General features: G+C 42.1%; 1 protein-coding gene across 1 annotated transcript in view; it reads right to left on the reverse strand.

Annotated features, from left to right (window-relative positions):
- Positions 1 to 2,203: 2,203 nt before the first annotated feature.
- The window catches only part of RARRES1 (retinoic acid receptor responder 1), a 42,181-nt gene continuing 24,830 nt past the window's right edge, over positions 2,204 to 19,554 (reverse strand). Inside the window, exons 2-6 of the mRNA XM_086392121.1 lie at positions 18,809 to 18,871; positions 16,311 to 16,494; positions 13,175 to 13,311; positions 2,589 to 2,651; positions 2,204 to 2,509 (exon numbers count right to left, since the gene is read on the reverse strand). Coding sequence (XP_086248247.1) covers positions 2,360 to 2,509; positions 2,589 to 2,651; positions 13,175 to 13,311; positions 16,311 to 16,494; positions 18,809 to 18,871 — 597 coding nt within the window. The 3' untranslated portion in view covers positions 2,204 to 2,359. The remainder of the gene's footprint in view (positions 2,510 to 2,588; positions 2,652 to 13,174; positions 13,312 to 16,310; positions 16,495 to 18,808; positions 18,872 to 19,554) is intronic.

The following is a 19,554-nucleotide window of genomic DNA, read 5'->3' on the forward strand; positions in this document are numbered from 1 at the left end:
CGCTCACTCTTACACTTAGGTTGTGAAGTCACTACACTGTCGCTGTGACGGCCGGGTCTTAGTTCCGGCACTCAGGATCTTTGGTCTTTGTTGTGGCTTGCAACTTTTAGTTGCAGCACATGGGATCAGTCCTCTGGCCAGGGAGCAAACCCAGGCCCCTTGCTCTGGGAGCACAGAGTCTTAGCTACTGGACCACCAGGCAAGTCCCACTAAAATTTAATACTGAAGTTATAGAGTTTTTCATATTTTAATACTTTTGAAATATGGATGGGTCTTAAAGTTGATGCCAGTTAACCAAGGCAGCCTCCAGGTTACGTAGTAAATTGTGACATATAGGAAAAAATCCCTTTGTAGAAAACATCTACTTGCATTGCCAAAAGTGTGAATTTTTGAATTTGAGCTTTAATTGCTGCTTAAAATGTCTTCAAATAAAACTAATGCATCATTGAAATAGTTAATGTTTTCACAGGCAGTTTATTGTGAGCATTCATTCATTTATCCGTAAGTGCCAGGCAGCATGTTATGTGGTTGTAGCACTTTGAAAGTTAGGAAAGGTCACAGAACAGGTCATAGAATTTCCTAAGTTGAGAGAAATTAGTGTAATAAACTCATTATGTCATGAAGGACTCTCATTCGAGGGCCAACATAGAAACTTCCAAATGACTTTCAGAAGAACTTATTAACTTCTAACTATTCATAGCTCAAAACAAAACTATGAGTAGAATCAAATGGAATACAGGCAAAATCCTGGTGTTATCTTGTATGTCTTAAAATTTTTGAAAATTGGAAAGAGATTAGGAAGATGAATGTGATGCTGCCTATAACTGTCATTGTGTCAGAGTGACTCAGAATTCTTTAGACTCTAAATGAAAAGAGGGCTTAGGGAATTTAGAGGTTTTCATTTTATGTCAAGGCAGATAAAGTAATTTTCCTCCATTGTTAGCTAGCAAAATTAAGTCAGCAATTACAGAGTTGGTGCTAGAAAAGATGTTCTAATGGTGATATTGAGAAACTTTTAGTAGGCTTAACTTTTGTGGATTGTGTAAATCTATAAATTAGGTGATTTTTTTGTATGTTGTAAGGGTAGAATTCACCTTTATAATCTATTTTATATGTGTGTGTTAGTCACTTAGTCGTGTCCAACTCTTTGTGATCCCATAGACTGTAGCCCGCCAGACCCCTCTGTCCATGGGATTCTCCAGGCAAGAACACTGGAGTGGATTGCTATTTCCTTCTCCAGTGGATCTTCCTGAACCAGGGATCGAACCCAGATCTCCTGCATTGCAGGCAGATTCTTTACCATCTGAGCCATAGGGAAGTCCACACACAGACCTCGCCCCACTGCCTTTTGCAATCACAGTGAGCCACACTGAAGTCCCTGAAATCTGTTAAAAGGTTACCTTAGACTCCTTACCTGGTTGGATTAAAGGTTACATTTGTGAGTCTAATCTCACTAGTTAAAAATGCCTTTACAAGGATGAGAGGACTTAGAAAGTTGAGACAAGAAAGATGAAACCCCTTTCTTAACATGACACTGAAAGTTTAGAAATCACAGGACACTGAATGTGCTCGCAATGCCCTTGGCACTTTTTTTTTTTGGTAAATATTTAGGAAACCACTTAGAGGAGCTTACTACTTTATCTATCACTAGATTGTTTGAAATCTTAAAGTATTTTCTCTGCATTTGAAATCTTAAAGTATCTTCTCTGCATTATCATGTATGTTGGGGATCTGATATTTTCTTTAAATGACTGTTTCCAATGCTTTGGAAAACTTATCATTCTTAAATCCAGTGGATGTTGAGAAGATGAATGCAAAGGGTTGGGGTTTTAAATGGAGCAGTACATAAACTGTACCTGCTAAAAAACAATAGTATAATTCCTCTTTTCTTTTGTAAGAGTCCATGTCTTTACATACTAGATAGAAGCAATTTAACAATACACATTAGTTGCCTGCAATATGTTAAAACTACTGAGAAATGCAGATTTAGAGATGCGACCATCAGTTTTGTTATAAATACTTATTAATCCAGCTGTGGTATATACTAATCAACTAGATTTTATACTTTGGGGCTGAAACCCTGAGGAACCTGTGGGGTCACTGAGCAGAGTTCAGTATGCACCTATTCCCAGAGTTCAGTATGCACCTATTCCCAGAGTTAAAAACTAAACCATACCCATCAAGAAATAAAAATCCCAATATATTTTAATGTTTGAATATTTATTTGTAATCACAGGCTTTCCTAAATTATTAGATTGCCTTATACTTGGCTGTTTTACTAGAATAATGATTTAGGCTATTTAATGCAGAGTACAGTCATTTTGTTTAGAATGTGGTATAGACAGGTTTTTCTTGCTTTTCAGAAATTACTAAGCTCCGTCAGTGCCACAGCCGATCCTTCTTCAGTTCCAGAGGCCTCTTCTGGTGTCTGTCGCTCTTGGCAGTGGTACTTCACTTTCAGTGGTTTGCTGGGGTACCAGACCAAGTGAATACGGCAGGGAATAATTTCCTGGGGAACAAGAGTTCTAAAAGATTATGATCTGCCAAAACTTCTGGTTTAAGCAATTCTATGTACCATTATGTTTTACCTGTGTTGAGAATTCATGGAGTAGAACAGTATAATCAAAATCAATTGCATCATCATTTGTTTTCTGGAAGAAGAAGAAAAGATTTAGTGCAACAGATAGGATAGGTTTATACTAGCTCAGAATTTGGAAGGCTCGTCTTACATAACTTCTTCAATGGGTGCCTTGAATCACCTGCCACCTCTTTGAGTCTAGCCTCATCTCCTTTGGTGCTATCCTACATCAAGATGTAGAAGTCATGGATTCTTACTGTTTTGCCACCAAGTCAGGAAAATCTAGTAAGATCTTTCTATCACTTTTTCTCTCTAATACTTACAGGTTTTCATGGAGACTAAGGTCTATGAGGATAGGGAGAATCTGTTGATACTCATATATGCACCTCAAGCTGATATGTAGACCTGCTATGCCAGGCAGTTAAGACAAGGGCAGGGCAACCAGGATTTCTCGAAGGCCACTGTGGCCAAGTACTGTGCTAGGCATTTATTTCATACATTTTCTCATGGAATTCTCCCGTCCTGCAAGAATATGTATTATGGTAGTGGTAGTCACTCAGTAGTGTCTGACTCTTTGCAACCCCATGGACTGTAGCCCACCAGGCTCCTCTGTCCATGGGGTTTTCCAGGTAAGAGTCCTGGAGTGGGTTGCCATTCCTTTCTCCAGAGGATCTTCCCAACCCAGGGATCAAACCTGGGTCTCCTGCTTTGCAAGCAGATTCTTTACCATCTGAGCAACCAGGTAAGCCCTAGTTTTATAGGGAAGGTAATGTGAGGTTACAGCTAGTAGGTGATAAATGGGGATTCAAACCCAGATAAATCTATGGACTCCATCACCCACATCCTTCATGTTTTACCACACTGCTTCTAAAATCAGCACATTTTCCAGGTAAGCAGGCAGTCTCCCACATCTCTTTTATTCATTTGATTTTTATAAATGTTATGAGTGACTAAATCAATTTCCTGTATTTTGACAGTAACCACTTGGGCTACAAAAGAGCTTATCCCTTTAGTTAAAAAAAAAAAAGGGAAGAAATATTTAAACTAATTTGGATTGTGATTTTAATCCACCAGGCTTTCATTCAGACTATTTAAGAATATGAAAAAGCAAAAACAAAAAGGGCTTGATACTACATTCTGTCTTCCCTTTGCTTAAACTGTTGAAGATTTTTTACAAGCCATGAAATTTCCATCAGGTGGAGAAAGGGAGGGAGGGATAAGGTAAAAAGAGTGGGCCTGGATCAATCACAAATTGACTGCTTTTCTGTGATGCTTTTCATCATTGGGTAGGTTTGCCTTCTGCCTCGCAGCGTACCCATGAATGGTAAAAGCACATATCCAAAAGACAGACTGCACAGTCAGAGAATTCCTAAGAGAACATGTAGAGTCTCTTTTCTACAAAGGAACAGCTTCTGGAGGCCCCAGTTGTCAGTTGGGCATTGCTGGCTTTGGGGTTGGAGTTAGCCTGTTTGACTCATTTGGTGGCGATCTTGACCTTGGGCTCTATTGACACAGCTGGCTGCTGTGCTGCGTAATTCTTGTCTCAGACTTCTGTGCTGCCTGCACGATTTCTCGAGATCTGTTTACCATATATTTCTACAGCTAAAAAAATTGGTCTGGGGGGTTCAGGATGAAGATTTTTTACAAGCCATGAAATTTCCATCAGGTCGAGAAAGGGAGGGAGGGATAAGGGAAAAAGAGTGGGCCTGGATCAATCACAGAACACATGTACACCCATGGCTGATTCATGTCAGTGTATGGCAAAAACCACTACAATACCGTAAAGTAATTAGCCTCCAATTTAAATAAATTAATTTAAAAAAAAACTGGTCTTATATGTATGTTTTCAGGGCAGTGCCTCTTTGTTTTTGAAAATAGCATTTCTGAGGGAAAGTGGCAATCTCCAGATTTATGGCAAAACGGGAAAAGGCCTGAAATAAACGATGGCATTCCAATTAATCCAGTTAATAATCCAAACAAAAATTTGGGTTATTGTAATGCTTGGACACTCTCTACATTTAATTAAATAAAGTGATTGAAATTAGGCTTATTAAAGAACTGCAGCCCAGACAAGGCACATCCATGAACCTGGCAAAGTATCCAGGGTGCACTGCCCATACCTAGGGCTCTGCCAGGAAGCCATCATTTTTAATATTATTCAGAAATAATCCCTTAGTTTTGTTGAAATCATCACATATGTCAAAACCTTAGTCCAAACTGATGACCTACTGTCACATTTTCTGATAATTCAGCACCGTAATCTTCCTAGAGACAGACTGAAGTGTTTGGTTTCCTTACTCATGACCCACCCTACCCGCTACTGCCCTGCTCACCTCTAAAAAAGGAACGATCCCTGGCAGAACCAGGGTGGTTTTAGTAGAGAATAGGTAGGCTTAGGTTGAAGGCAATGGCACCCCACTCCAGCACTCTTGCCTGGAAAATCCCATGGACGGAGGAGCCTGGTGGGCTGCAGTCCATGGGGTCGCCAAGAGTTGGACACGACTGAGCGACTTCACTTTCACTTTTTACTTTCATGCATTGGAGAAGGAAATGGCAACCCACTCCAGTGTTCTTGCCTGGAGAATCCCAGGGACGGGGGAGCCTGGTGGGCTACCTCTATGGGGTCACACAGAGTTGGACACGACTGAAGCGACTTAGCAGCAGGCTTAGGTTATTAGTATATGCTATGAAAACTTTTTTAATTGAGTGTAGTTCATTTACAGTGTTGCTAGTTTCTGTGTATAGCCAGGTGACTCAGTTATACATAGATATACATATTCTTCTTCCTATGTTGCAGTAGGTCCTTGTTGGTTATTTTATATATAGTAGTTTGTATCTGCTAATTTACCCCTCTCCTACCCCTTTCCCCTTTGGTAACCATAAGTTTGTTTTCTATGTGAGTCTTTCTGTTTCATAGATAAGTTCATTTGTATCATATTTTAGATTTGTCATATAAGTGATATTGTATGGTATTTGACTGACTTCACTTAGTATGATAATCTCTGGGTCCATCCATGAAGCTGCCAATGGCACAATTTCATTTCTTTTTTATGACTAATACTGTGTATCTATACTACATCCTCTTTATCAATTCATCTGTTGATGGACATTTTAGGTTGCTTCCATGTCTTGGCTATATTGTAAATAATGCTGCTGTGAGCATGAGTATCTTTTTGGATGATGGTTTTCTCAGGATATATGTCCAGGGGTGGAACTGCTGGATCATATGGTAATTCTATTTTTAGTTTTCTATTCCTTAGTTTTCTAAGGAACCTCCATACTGTTTTCCATAGTGGCTGAATCAACTTACATTCCCACCAACAGTTTTAGGAGGTTTCCTTTTCTCTAAATCTCCAGAATTTCTATTTGTAGACATTTAAAATGTGATGGCCATTCTGAGAAGTGTGTGGTGGTACCTCACTGTAGTTTTAATTTGCATTTCTGTAATAAACTAGCAAGATCAGTCCTGGGTGTTCATTGGAAGGACTGATGCTGAAGCTGAAACTCCAGTACTTTGGCCACTTCATGCGAAGAGTTGACTCATTGGAAAAGACCCTGATGCTGGGAGGGATTGGGGTCAGGAGGAAGAGGGGACAACAGAGGATGAGATGGCTGGATGGCATCACCAACTCGATGGACATGAATTTCAGTGAACTCTGGGAGTTGGTGATGGACACCAGGGAGGCCTGGCGTGCTGTGATTCATGGGGTCGCAAAGAGTGGGACACGACTGAGCGACTGAACTGATTGAGCGTCTCTTCATGTGCCTGTTGGCCATCTGCATGTCCTCCTTGGAGAAATGTCTATTTACCTCTTTTGCTTATTTTTTGGAGGTCTGTTTTTTTTTTTTTTATATTGAGTTATATGAACTGTTTGTACGTTTTAGAAATGAAGCCCTTGTCGGTTGCATTATTTGCAAATATTTTCTCCCATTCCATAGGTTGTCATTTTGTTTATGGTTTCCTTTGCTATGCAAAGCTTTTAAGTTTGATTAGGTCCCAATTGTTTATTTTTGCTTTTATTTCTGTTGCCTTGGGAAACTGACTGAAGAAATTTTTGCTACAACTTTTATCAGAGGATGTTTTGCCTGCATTCTTTTCAAGGAATTTTATGGTGTCATGTTTTACATTTAGGTCAATAGTGGTTTTCTTAGCGGAATAAAAAAGGTAAGTAAGATGGTTTCTGTAATATACTGTTGTTGGCCAATGGGGGCCTCTAGTTAGGGTGAAGACCTGTACTGACTGACTGACTGCTACTGGTTAGGTAGTTTGAGGTGCCGACAATAGCTAGTACTAATATCATTTGGAACAATGCTAGAAAAGTAACAGCCTTTAATGTGAATTGAGAAAAGTAAAGCTAAGGATGTCAGTAGGTCTGTATCTTTTTTTTTCTCCCTGGTCAACAGATATTTCCACTGCCCTTGGTTTGGTCCTCATGGTCTGAGAATGACGTCTGTTCTTCAGTTGTAAGGCAGTAACTGCCAGGAAGATGGGTCTTATATTTGTAGTTCGGCTTTCTTAGCCCACTTTCTCTCAGGCTGTGTTTGCTTGAGGCTGTGAGTTTCTAAAGCTGCACTTCCTTACACAATTGGATTAAAAGGTGAGTTCATCCCTGAGTGTACAGATAGTAATTCCCACCCAGAAAGCTTTCAGTAAAACTATAACCCTTGTAGTTTCCTGAGCTACCTTGGGCCACGGGGCCCCTCCAGTCACTCCTTGCTTCTCTGTCTTGGCTTTGTCAGCCCTGCCTTCCTGGCTGTAGTCTCCTAGGGACAGTCCCGAGACTTTCTGATCTTGGTGACTTTTTTAAAAAAAAATGTTGCTTGTTTCGCTTCTTGCTGGTTTTGTTTTGTTTTTTTCTGAAAGATCACAAAAATCTTTAGTGGCTACCAAATAGAATTTGAAAATCTATGAGGGTTAGTGCATACTTTTCTTTAAGAGAACTCTAATCTTGGAAGCTAAGCTAACAAGTGTCTGGCCCAGTTAGTACTTGGATGGGAGACTGCCTGTAAAAATAAGATAGCTCTGATCTGAAATGTGGACTTCCCAGGTGACTCAGTGGTAAAGAATCCACCTGCCAATGCAAGAGACATGAGTTCAATCCCTGGGTTAGGAAGATTCCCCTAGAGAAATTAATGGCAACTCACTCCAGTATTCTTCCCTGGAGAATTCCATGGACAGAGGCACCTGGCAGGGTACAGTCCATGGAGTCACAAAAGAGTCAGACATAACTCAATAAAGCAACAACAATCTGAAACGCTATCAACCTTAAACCAAATTTCCAAGTTGCTTCAGTATTGAAGCTAACATAAATCTAAATAAGTTTGTTAATCTTCATTTCATAGTCCTAAGAGAAGTGATTTGCCTCAGGTGACCCAGCAAGCAGTTGCACATTCAATTATTATTTATCTAAAATACCACAGAGTAAAAATCTAGAACTACTCAGTGACCATTCTCCCCCTGTGTTTGATTTCCCTAACCCTACAGTTATATTTGTCCCCACTTTCCCACTTTGTAGGCTGCTTAAAGGATATTGATGGACAGATGATAGACATCAAGACTGGCTAGAAAGAGCCAGAAATGGAGCTGCTGTTTTTGAACCACAGCAAAAACTGGTGGTGACTTTGGTGATGTGAGATACACAAATGCAAAAAATGGAAAACACTGCCATTAAAAGATACTAATTTTTCTGTTTTGTCTCTGTTACTCTCTTCCTATTGAGTTTTCCTCTGACACTCATTAAAATTATTTATATTACTTTGACACCATTTTCTACACTAAACAAAAAATTTCCCCTAACTTCTCAGTTAAAGTCTTGTGTTGAGGATACGACTGTCTTGATAAATGAGAGAAAGTGACCTAACGAAAGATTTAGTGCTGTATCCAGACCCCTAATGTAACAACTCTCAGTTAAATGGTCATCTCTATTAAAAAGTGCTCTATAGGGGAAAGAAATGTGTTCATTTCAATAAGTAAAGAAAATACATTTCAAACAGTTGTCCACTTTACAAGTGACCTTTGAAAGGCACACCAAGCTCTTACTGGCATTAATAATGCTGACTGGATGCTGGGCAAATCCTTGTCCTCAGAAGATACTCACTGAGCAATCCACAGCGAATCCACTGCTTCACCCACCCGAGAAGAAAATGATTTTTAGAAATCTGTACTTAAAGTTGGCTCAGTTGCCTCTTGCAGAATAGTTGATATTGTTTACTCTGGAAATGCCCCTCCGCTTCCTGCACATCATAATTGGCTGAGAAAACCCCACCTCAGCCTTCTCCATGTCCACACCCAGTAATCGTTCAGTTGTATCCAACTCTGCGAACCCAAGGACTGTAGCCCACCAGGCTCCTCTGTCCATGGGATTCTCCAGGCAAGAATACTGGAGTGGTTGCCATTTCCTCCTCAGGGATCAAACCCGGATCTCTTGCATCACAGGCAGATTCTTTACCATTTGAGCCACCAGAGAACACCCAACCAGCTGAGGAAGACTGGCCCTACTTTCAGTTCATGACCACAGACCTAGGGCCTGCAGAGCTGTGTGATGCTCAAATCCACGACTCCCCCTCAACCCCCACAAACACACACACACACCCCATCACCTCCTGTCTCATCCTTGCTCTCAGCTGGTGACTTTCCCTCATTTTTCACTGAGAAGAGACAGAATAGAACTTCCACAAGCTGCCACATGACATCAGCCCTCCCAGCAGCATCTGTGCCACACCTGTCTGCATTTCTCCAGGTGAACCCTGTGCCCTTGACCAAGGTCTTCTCCTGGATTGACCTTATCCTCTCTATATCTCTCCAAAGATACTAACTCCATCAAGTCTTCCTTCTCTTCCCTACAGTTCTCCTTCACCCCTCTCTACTGGATTTTTCTCATCAACATACAAATATGTTGCTAAACCTCCCCACCTGAAAATACAACAGAAAACCCATGTGACCCACCCTCCAGTGCCAGTCTCTTTTTTAAAAAATTCCCCTTTATAGCTAAATTCCTTGAGACAAGGAGTGTCCATTTCCATTCCCATTCTTTCCTTACCCTGCTCCAGTCAAGATTTCACCCACACTGTGCCAGTGAGACAACTCTTGATAAGCTTGCCAACTGCCTATATCAAATGGCCAATTCTTGGTCCTCATCTTCCTTGACTTCCCAGGAAAATTTGAAACAATCAGCCCTCATTCTTGAAAGACTTTATTTCCTATTGTCTCCAACTTCTAAAGTTAGAAGTGTTCCAGGACTCAGTCCTTACATGACCTTTGTCTACATCCATTTTCTGATCTCATCCACTCTTGTGGCTTTAAAAGCCTTCTGTGTTGTGTTTGGCCTTGAAATATAAAATCAAGCAGGGCAAAGGCTAACAGTGTTGCCAAGAGAACGCACTGGTCATAGGAAACACCCTCTTCCAACAACACAAGAAGACTCTACACGTGGACATCACCAGATGGTCAATACCGAAATCAGACTGATTATATTCTTTGCAGCCAAAGATGAAGAAGCTCTATACAGTCAGCAAAAACAAAACCGGGAGCTGACTGTGGCTCAGATCATAAACTCCTTATTGTAAAATTCAGACTTCAATTGAAGAAAGTAGGGAAAACTACTAGGCCATTCAGATATGACCTACATCAAATCCTTATGATTATACAGTACAAGTGGCAAATAGATTCAAGGGATTAGACCTGCTAGACAGAGTGCCTGAAGAACTATGGATGGAGGTTCATAACACTGTACAGGAGGCAGTGATCAAAACCATCCCCGAGAAAAAGAAATGCAAAAAGGCAAAAGGGTTGCCTGAGGAGGCCTTACAAATAGCTGAGAAAAGAAGAGAAGCAAAAGACAAATGAGAAAAGGAAAGATACATCCATCTGAATGCAGAGTTCCAAAGAATAGCAAGGAGAGATAAGAAAGGCATCCTAAGTGAACAATGCAAAGAAATAGAGGAAAACAATAGGAGACTAGAGATCTCTTCAAGAAAATGCGAGATACCAAGGGAAAAGTTCATGCAAAGATGGGCACAATAAAGGAATGAAATGGTATGGACCTAACAGAAGCAGATATTAAGAAGAGGTGGCAAGAATACACAGAACTATACAAAAAAAAAAGATCTTCACGACCCAGATAATCACGATGGTGTGATCACTCACCTAGAGCCAGACATCCTGGAATGTGAAGTCAAGTGGGCCTTAGGAAGCATCACTACAAACAAAGCTAGTGGAGGTGATGGAATTCCAGTTGAGCTATTTCAGATCCTAAAAGATGAGGGTGTTAAAATGCTGCCCTCAGTATGCCAGCAAATTTGGAAAACTCAGCAGTGGCCACAGGACTGGAAAAGGTCAGTTTTCATTCCAATACCAAAGAAGGACAATGCCAAAGAATGTTCAAACTACCTCACAATTGCCCTCACTTCACAGGCTAGCAAAGTAATGCTTAAAATTCTCCAAGCCAGGCTTCAATAGTACATGAACCGAGAACTTCCAGATGTTCAAGCTGGATTTAGAAAAGGCAGAGGACCAAGAAATCAAATCGCCAACATCCATTGCATCATAGAAAAAGCAAGAGGATTTCAGAAAAACATCTACTACTGCTTCACTGACTACGCTGAAGTTTTTATGTGGATCACAACAACAAACTGGAAAATTCTTAACAAGATGGAAATATCAGACCACCTTACCTGCCTCCTGAGAAATCTGTATGCAGGCCAAGAAGCAACAGTTAGAACCAGACATGGAACAATGGACTGGTTCCAAATTGGGAAAGGAGTACGTCAAGGCTGTATCTTGTCACCCTGCTTATGTAACTTATATGCAGAGTACATCGAAATGTTGGGATGAATGAAGCACAAGCTGGAATCAAGACTGCTGAGAGAAATATCAACAACCTCAGATACACAGATGATACCACTCTTATGGAGGAAAGTGAAGAGGAACTAAAGAGCCTCTTGATGAAGGTGAAAAAGGAAAGTGGAAAAATTGACTTAAAACTCAACATTCAAAAAATGAAAATCATGGCATTTGGTCCCATCACTTCATGGCAAATAGAGAAACAATGGAAACAGTGACAGACTTTATTTTCTAAGGCTCCAAAATCACTGCAGATGGTGACTGCAGCCATGAAATTAAAAGACACTGGCTCCTGGGAAGAAAAGCTATGACAAACCTAGACAGCATATTAAAAAGCAGAGACATTACTTTGCCAACAAAGTTCCATCTAGTCAAAGTCTAGGCAAAGTCTGCTGGTAACTTGCACCAGGGTTATAAATTTGGGTACAAGTTTGGGTAGAAATTAGCTTGATTTGGGGCATTCCAAATTCCAAATAGAGAATTTGGACAGTCCTCTGAACGTAAGAGTCTCAAGTTCAGGGGAGAGGTCTGGGTTGGTGTCAACAGCAACGTTGCTGTTTCGTCGCTCAGTTGTGTCTGATTCTGCGACCCCATGGACTGCAGCACGCCAGGCTTCCCTGTCCTTCACCATCTGAAGATGAGAACATGAGTTTGAGCAAGCTCAAACAAGACTCATGCTTGAGCAAGACTCAGGCTGAGTCTTTTCTTTCGGTGTGCTCCAGTCCATGGGGTCGCAGAATCAGACACAACTGAGCGACTAAACAGCCACGATGCTGTTGACACCAACCCAGACCTCTCCCCTGAACTTCAGACTCTTACGTTCAGAGGACTATCCAAATTCTCTATTTGGAATTTAGAATGCCCCAAATCAAGCTAATTTCTACCCAAGTCTGTTCCTCTGTAAATGAAAAGTAGCCTTCCCGTTATTCATGCCAAATCTAAGAATCATCCTCAACTTTTCTCATTGTCGTACATTCCACATTCAGCCCATAATAAATAACTAGCCCATAACTAAATAGCCCATAACTAAATACTGTTAGTCCGTCTTCAAAATCCAAACGCTTCTCACCACCTCCACAGCTGCCGCCCTGGTGCAAGTTACCAGCAGACTTTGCCTAGGTCACTGCAATACTCTCTTGTTCTGCCGGCTTCCACCCTTGTCTGTCTAGTCTGTTCTCAACACAGCAGCCAAAATGATCCAATCTGAAAGTCAGATTGTCACTCTTCTGCTAAAAAGTCCTACAGTAAGTAAATGACAAGGTCCTTCTGATGGCCTCCCAGGCCTTGTGTGGACTCATCCAGCCCATCAGCCACACTGCTGCCTCGGGTCCCTCTGCCTGAAACCCCTTCTCATCTGGAGGCATGGCTCGCTCTCACTTCTCTTGGACCTCTGCTCAAATTAGAGGGGCCTTACTTTAGACCAAAGTATAATTCTCTCAATGCCCCACATTCCCTTCTCCCTACTTTATTTTTCTCCATAGCCCTTATCACCATTTGATACACATTTTCTTATTTATCAGTTCACTATCTTCTCTCACTAGAATTAGTCCCAATACAGATAGCTACATTTGAGTCTTTTGTTCACTGCTATATCCTCAGTCCCCAAAACAGTACCTGACATTCACAGATTTATTGAGTGAATGAAATGCAGTTAAAACTCTTGCCACAAATCTAGAAATTCATATTAATTTTTTCTAAGAACATTGCACTGGTTGTACCCCTTGGGTTACAAGTTAATTTTTTGTTTTTCTTACCCACTGCTTGACACTGCTAATCTGTGACATGTAGTAGTGTAGAAACGGTGTTGACTTCTGCCACATCACATAAGAGCTGCCCAGAAAAGCTAGGTCCCAGATGGGTCTCAGAGATGGAGCAATATATCCATGACTGTCTGAAGGAACAAAAAAAGTGCATTCATGTTAAGACATTTATAGGACAAAAGTTTAGAAGTTTCAGTAGTCAAACAGGACTCGTATCTGTGTCTACAGTGTATAGAGGTTTACATGCTTCAGCTTGCCTGGTAAGTAAAGCTACTATAAAACAGTTTAAGGGCTACTTGCTGTATTACATAAATGCACACTAAGAGCTGTAATGATTAATCTAAAAATCCTCAGTCTCTTAATTAGATGGGAATATCTATCATTATATTCTCCACATCACTTTCTACTTTGGTTCTACAGTGAGTGTGCTGGTCTTTACCAATCTAGCGAATGTCTTTGTCCTTCTCTGATCCTAGGCGTTAAAGCCAATCAGTGGCAGCATCTGTCACTTTTTTTGACCAAATGAAAAAAATCAAGTGGGTTTTTTCTGTGGTATTGTTTTTGGAACTGTAATCTTTTAAATTCAGCATTTATTTTTTAAAAATTACTTAATATCAGATACTGGGATAGGTAGGGAAACAATGACTATCTTTTGTGACTTTTAGGAACTCTAATTTTAGCAAGTTATTTATGAGCTGTTCATGGACCATCCTTTATGTAGTTTGAAAGAGAGATTCCTGGTCTGTATTAAAGCCCAATAATAATTTAATATGTGAGGAATACTAACAGCTCACTTAGGAAATGAACCCTTCTTGGTAAAATAATCTTTTGCATAAATTCTGCTCTGTGTTGGTAGAACTTGATTGATTTACAACAGTATCAGCTCAGAAGGCATTCACTGATTGCCTGGGTGCTGTGGGCAATAGAGAGAGAGACCCTACCTCCTCTTGTTGGCAGTGTAGAAAGGCAGCTGACACCTTTCTTAAGAGAAGGAAGATTAGAGAGGATAGAGAGAGATCCTACCTCCTCTTGTTGGCAGTGTAGAAAGGCAGCTGACACCTTTCTTAAGAGAAGGAAGATTAGAGAGGAGAGGAGGGCACAGGGAACGGGGAGATTTCTTTGGGCTGAAGAAGTTGGGGAAAATGTCACAGAGATGAGATTTAAACTAAGCCTTGAATTCTTGTGTGTGTGTGCGCACACATGCATGTGAGACAGAGTAACAGACTTCCTTCCTCTTACAGTGCCACTCTGGGTTTAACTCTCGAGATAAAACAAATTAACCACAGAAGAAAAATCAGTTATACAAAATACTGCGAATAGTGAGAGCAACCGAATTTGTGTCCAGCGTGAATTCAGTAGCACTGATGCAGAGTCACTTTGGACTTTAGCTGGTTATTTCCCAGTCTTTTATATGTAACATATTGGGCTCAGCTATAGGAAGTTTATGACCTTATCAGAAAAGGTGAAAGTTTTACTTATAATGAAAACTAGACAATTACTTTTTAGGGGAAAAACAGTGCAGAGCAAGGATATCATAAAATGGATTAGATCTTCTCACTCACCAATTGTAGAGAAAACTGCTCAACAGTCAAAAACTCTGGGTTAATTAAATAATGGGATCTGCTGAGAGTTGAATTGCCTACTCCAACATGGATTTTGATTCACTTTATCCAAAACCAAACCTTTTCAGTTGTAAGTAGATAATTTTATATATACAGGCTATAAATAGCACCATTAAATGTCTCTGCTGAATTTAAAGTGACAAGAGAACTTGTAGATTTCATTGATGAAAACATGCACTCTATTAAATTATTTGAATCTTCATAGCAACACGTGGAGAAGGCAATGGCAACCCACTCCAGTACTCTCGCCTGGGACTACAGACCCTAGGGACTGTAGCCCACCAGGCTCCTCTGTTCATGGGATTCTCCAGGCAAGAAGCCTGGAGTGGGTTGCCATTTCCTTCTCCAGGGGATCTTCCTGACCCAAGGGTCGAACCTGCGTCTCTTATGTCTCCTGCATTGGCAGGTGGGTTCTTTACCACTAGCGCCACTTGGGAAGCCCCCTTTTCTTCCCATTTGCACTTAGCTAAGCAGGGGATCAATCCCTAAAAAACTAGATTGTAAGCATTAGTCAGTGGCCCCCTTATTGCAGGCAGTTAAATATAAGCAAATTCTACTACAGTATGAGATTCTGATTCTTTGGAACAGGATTTAATCCAAGTTGTCAGAGACCTATAATGAGAACGATCCAAGCTCTGCATTTGAGAAGCGCAAAGAGCAGGATCCTACCTCCAGGTCTGTCAGAACACTCGGCCCCTGTAATGGAGGGACACATACGCAGTAATGAATGGGGACCGCAGGGCCTCCACGCTGAAACGGGTCTCTCACAGCCTCCGGGCAAATGAGCAGGCTGAGAGAGTGACACAGGGAGCACTGTGGTGGTCAGATGTCAAGTCTAATGCCTAAGTGCAGGTGCAGAGATGACTTTGCGGTTTTGGAAATTGGATTTGCCAGTAAGTGCTGAGTCTCTGAGTGCCAGAGCAAATGCGCTCTGCTTCACTTCAGCTGAGTCACTGGAGAGGCAAGGTTCATTTCTCAGAAGAGACGGCACCACTGCCCATTAGCTCTGGATAAAATGAGATCAGCTTGACTCCACTACAGCCTCCCAGCAAGGCCCCGAGACAGTCGGCTCACCCAGCCCTGGTGCAGAACGCGATGCTGGGCATAGCCAAGGCCCTTGATGGGGTCTCATCACTTTAAGTTCCCAAAGCCACCACCAGAAACCTCTAGAAACGTCTCCTTGGCTCCTGGGCTCAACCCTGAAAACTGCACTTCTGTGTGTGGGTCCTGTTACAAAGACCTCCACCTCTTTTGGAGTCGAGCTCTTGCCCTGCCCGCGTCTGGGGTGGAAGTGGGCAGGCACAGATAGTTCCTGATGGAGTCACTATCTTGTACTGGAGGAGAAGAACCGGAAAAGGATACTTCTGAATTTTGTTTAAATAATGAGGTAAACCACCTTCTGTCATTAAAGTGCCATTTGGGAAATAAATTTTCAGATAATCATTCTTCTTGAGATTTAGTAATGACACTCATTCCTGAATATAGAAATTCCAGAGATGGGTATATACCAGGAATGCTGACTGCATTCAAGGGGCTTTTAAGTTGCTTCATGAGCTTGTAGAGCTGGTAATCCTCTTCCTGTCTCCTCTCCTTCTTAACGAGCTGAGTACATGTCACATTAACGGCTGGTCTGGGTTTCTCATTCCTGAAAAATACTTGAGCAGAACATTTTCCCAGACGTTTCTCACCTTCCTGAAATAAAGATTTTGGAATTAAAAAGGATGGTTCCTCATCACTTCGCACCCACCCCAACATACAAACACAAGACTGGGGAGCTCCCCGTACATGGCAGGTATGCCCTGGCCTGCATATGTAATGGTCTCCTTTGTAGAGTGTGGTTTTGGGGCTCACACTGAACACAACAATCTTCGCCTTTGCTGTCTTTTAAATTCCTGCTTTCTGATGGTGCCCTTAGGAAAGAAGGCTGGGCCTTTTCCAAAGAAATACTCACTGACAGCTGTGAGTGCTGCTCAACTCAAAACTCTAGGACAGGTACTTTGCTCTCTGGGACCAATGTAATGCTCACTTGGAGCTCAAGCTTGCAAACTTTGACCAAGAGGAAGCTGATCTCCATGAACACAAGTGACAATACCATCATGCTGCCGGATGAATTTGGTCCTCCTACTCCAATTTTACAGATTAAGACTCACGTTTAAAGAGGAACCTCCTCCATGTGTCACAGCTAGTAGGTAAGTGGTCAGCCAGGACCTGAGCTGTATCTGATGCTGGGGCCCTAGCTCTGTGAGAGCCCCGAGATCTAATCTGGAAGAAGTAGAAGCACAAACCACCCCAGTGGTGCTGCTCCAACTACCCACGTGACTGAGGGCTGTCGGCTTATACTCACATTGAAACCTGGACACACTGAGTGTTCTGGGATCTCCCCCAGAGACACGTGGAGCTGGGTAGCTGGATGCTTTAAGTAGACGTCAAGTGCACGACTCATTTCTGGGACAGTTCTTTACTCTTTTAGGTCACTGATTCCTTAATCTAACAATAAAAGCCAAGGAACTGCTTCCCAGAAAAATGTATGTTCATTCAAACCATCCACTGGGCCTTTGATTTGAGGAAGTTCATGGCCCGAGTTAACTCCTGTAACAACTTGGTCAGTTGACCAAGTTCTTTTCCCTTTTACAGTCATTTGAACTGGGCAGAGTCCCAGTTAAAACAACCAGAAAAAAAAAAAGCCCACAAACAAATTGTAATCAAGATTAGATTTACCTAATAAGCTCCCCCTCCTAGAACTAAAGCCAAAAACTCCACAAAAACTGCAATAGGCTTTCCTAATCATCAGTGCCATGCAGCGAAATGGTGAAGGGAGCATTCCAGAAGAGGCTTATCAAGGGCAAAAGACAGGGCTGGCACGTGGGCTCTTGATGTCAAAGCTATTTCCAAGGCAGCAGAAACGAAATGGGTGTTGTCCTCTTTTATTTTTCTCCCCCTCCACCCAGTTGGCCCCACAGAATCAAAGCAGTTGCCTGAAGATGAAAGAACTCTCCTCAGTCCCTCATCAGCTCCCCATGCCCTTCAGAGAAGCACAGCAGGTCAAAATAATCTAGTAGTCATTTTCCCTTTCGCTTTAACTGAACACCTCCACTGGCAACACAGAAACCAAAAGCACCCTCCTTATGCTTTAAGAAAATGTTAATTCTTAGGTTAATAAGCAAAGTTGGCGTACTGTTGTCTGGTCAGCTCTGAATACTGGGAAGCTTTCTTCCAGAAGCCTCCACTGGAGGGGCCCTGCCTTCTCTGAAGCGCTGCCTCCCTGAGACACCTTGGTGCTGCCTGCCCACCCTTGCTGCCCTGACTCAGAGCCACATAGAGGGATTTGGCTGCTCCCTCCACCCAGGTTCTGGTTGATGCCTCCCAGCTCGGCCCAGCCCTGGGAAGTTCATCCAGCTCTGATTTCTGTCTGAATCTCCTGTTTACTCTCTTCTTGACAGCAGAGGAAAGGAAACTTGGAGAATCATGGGCTGCTGGGTCACAACTGGAGAGGCTGAAGGTGCCTGCGGCGTGACAGGCTGCTCTGGGTTACAGAATACCTCTGTTCAGGGCAGCTCCCAGAGATGGTCTCCTGCTACGCCAGTCCACTAACGAGAAATGTCACCAGCTGACAGGAAAAGAGCAGGCTGACATTTAGAAGTGAGTCACTCCAGGGATTCTGAGATGTGAGGGAGGGGCAGCAGATGCTAGGGTGCGAAACACTTGCCTAGCGACAAAGATGGCTGTGTGGACTGTTAAAAGCAACCCTGTTTAAGGTCATGAAGTTGTCCTGCCAAGCTCTAGTCTTTGATTCTTGAGAACAAATAGAAAATGAAGCAGGACGGGAAAACACACACACACAGGTAAACCTCCAGGCCTCTATATACAGGTTTGATCAAAAAGTCTGTTCATCTATTATGGAAAACTCCAAATGAACTTCTTGGCCAATCCAATATTAAGATTCTCAGTTAAAAAAAAAATCCATAAAAATTGCTAATGGGACACTTCACGAACCATGGCAGCTTACCTCTGCGCTGTAGAATTCTGTGGTAAACACCAGGTCAAATTTATATTCCTTCTTCTGATTAACCTGAAACACAGAAATGGAATTTTAGCCAAGTGCAAGTTCTGTTAATGGAAATCAAACCTGAATATTCATTGGAAGGACTGATTATGAAGTTGAAGCTTCAATATTTGGCCACCTGATGCAAAAAGTCAACTGATTGATAAAGTCCCTGATGCTGGGAAAGATTGAAGGCAGGAGGAGAAGGAGACAACAGAGGACGAGATGGTTGGATGGCATCACCAACTCAATGGACACGAGTTTGAGCAAGCTCCGGGAGAGGTGAAGGACAGGGAAGCCTGGCGTGCTGCGGTCCATGGAATCACGAACAGTCAGACGAGACTCAGCAACGGAACAACAACAACCGCTTACTCTCTTGGGATAACATGACATGCAAGTGGAAGCTGTAGCACTTATACCTGAATAAAATCGATTTTTTTTTTTTTTAACCAGGAGAAAAGATCTCAAATTTTAGTCTGGTTATGCCACTCTGCTTGCTGATTTGACAGCTGCTTACAAACAGGAAGGTTGAGAGGGGGAAACTGGTCCTGACACTAGAAGTTGGCTTTGTGGGAGCAGCTAGATGAGAAACAGATGTGAGCACACAGGGTTGAGGAGAGGGTTCCTTCCTTCCCCAACCATCGGTGCCCCTCCATGCCCTGTGCTGGGCACCGGGCCTCAGCAGCTCCCCCTCCTGCCACTTACAGTTG

This window comes from Bos grunniens, chromosome 1 (genome assembly GCF_055505025.1).
Source record: "Bos grunniens cultivar Pamir isolate PY7600 chromosome 1, Bosgru_T2T1.0, whole genome shotgun sequence".
NCBI lineage: Eukaryota > Metazoa > Chordata > Mammalia > Artiodactyla > Bovidae > Bos > Bos grunniens.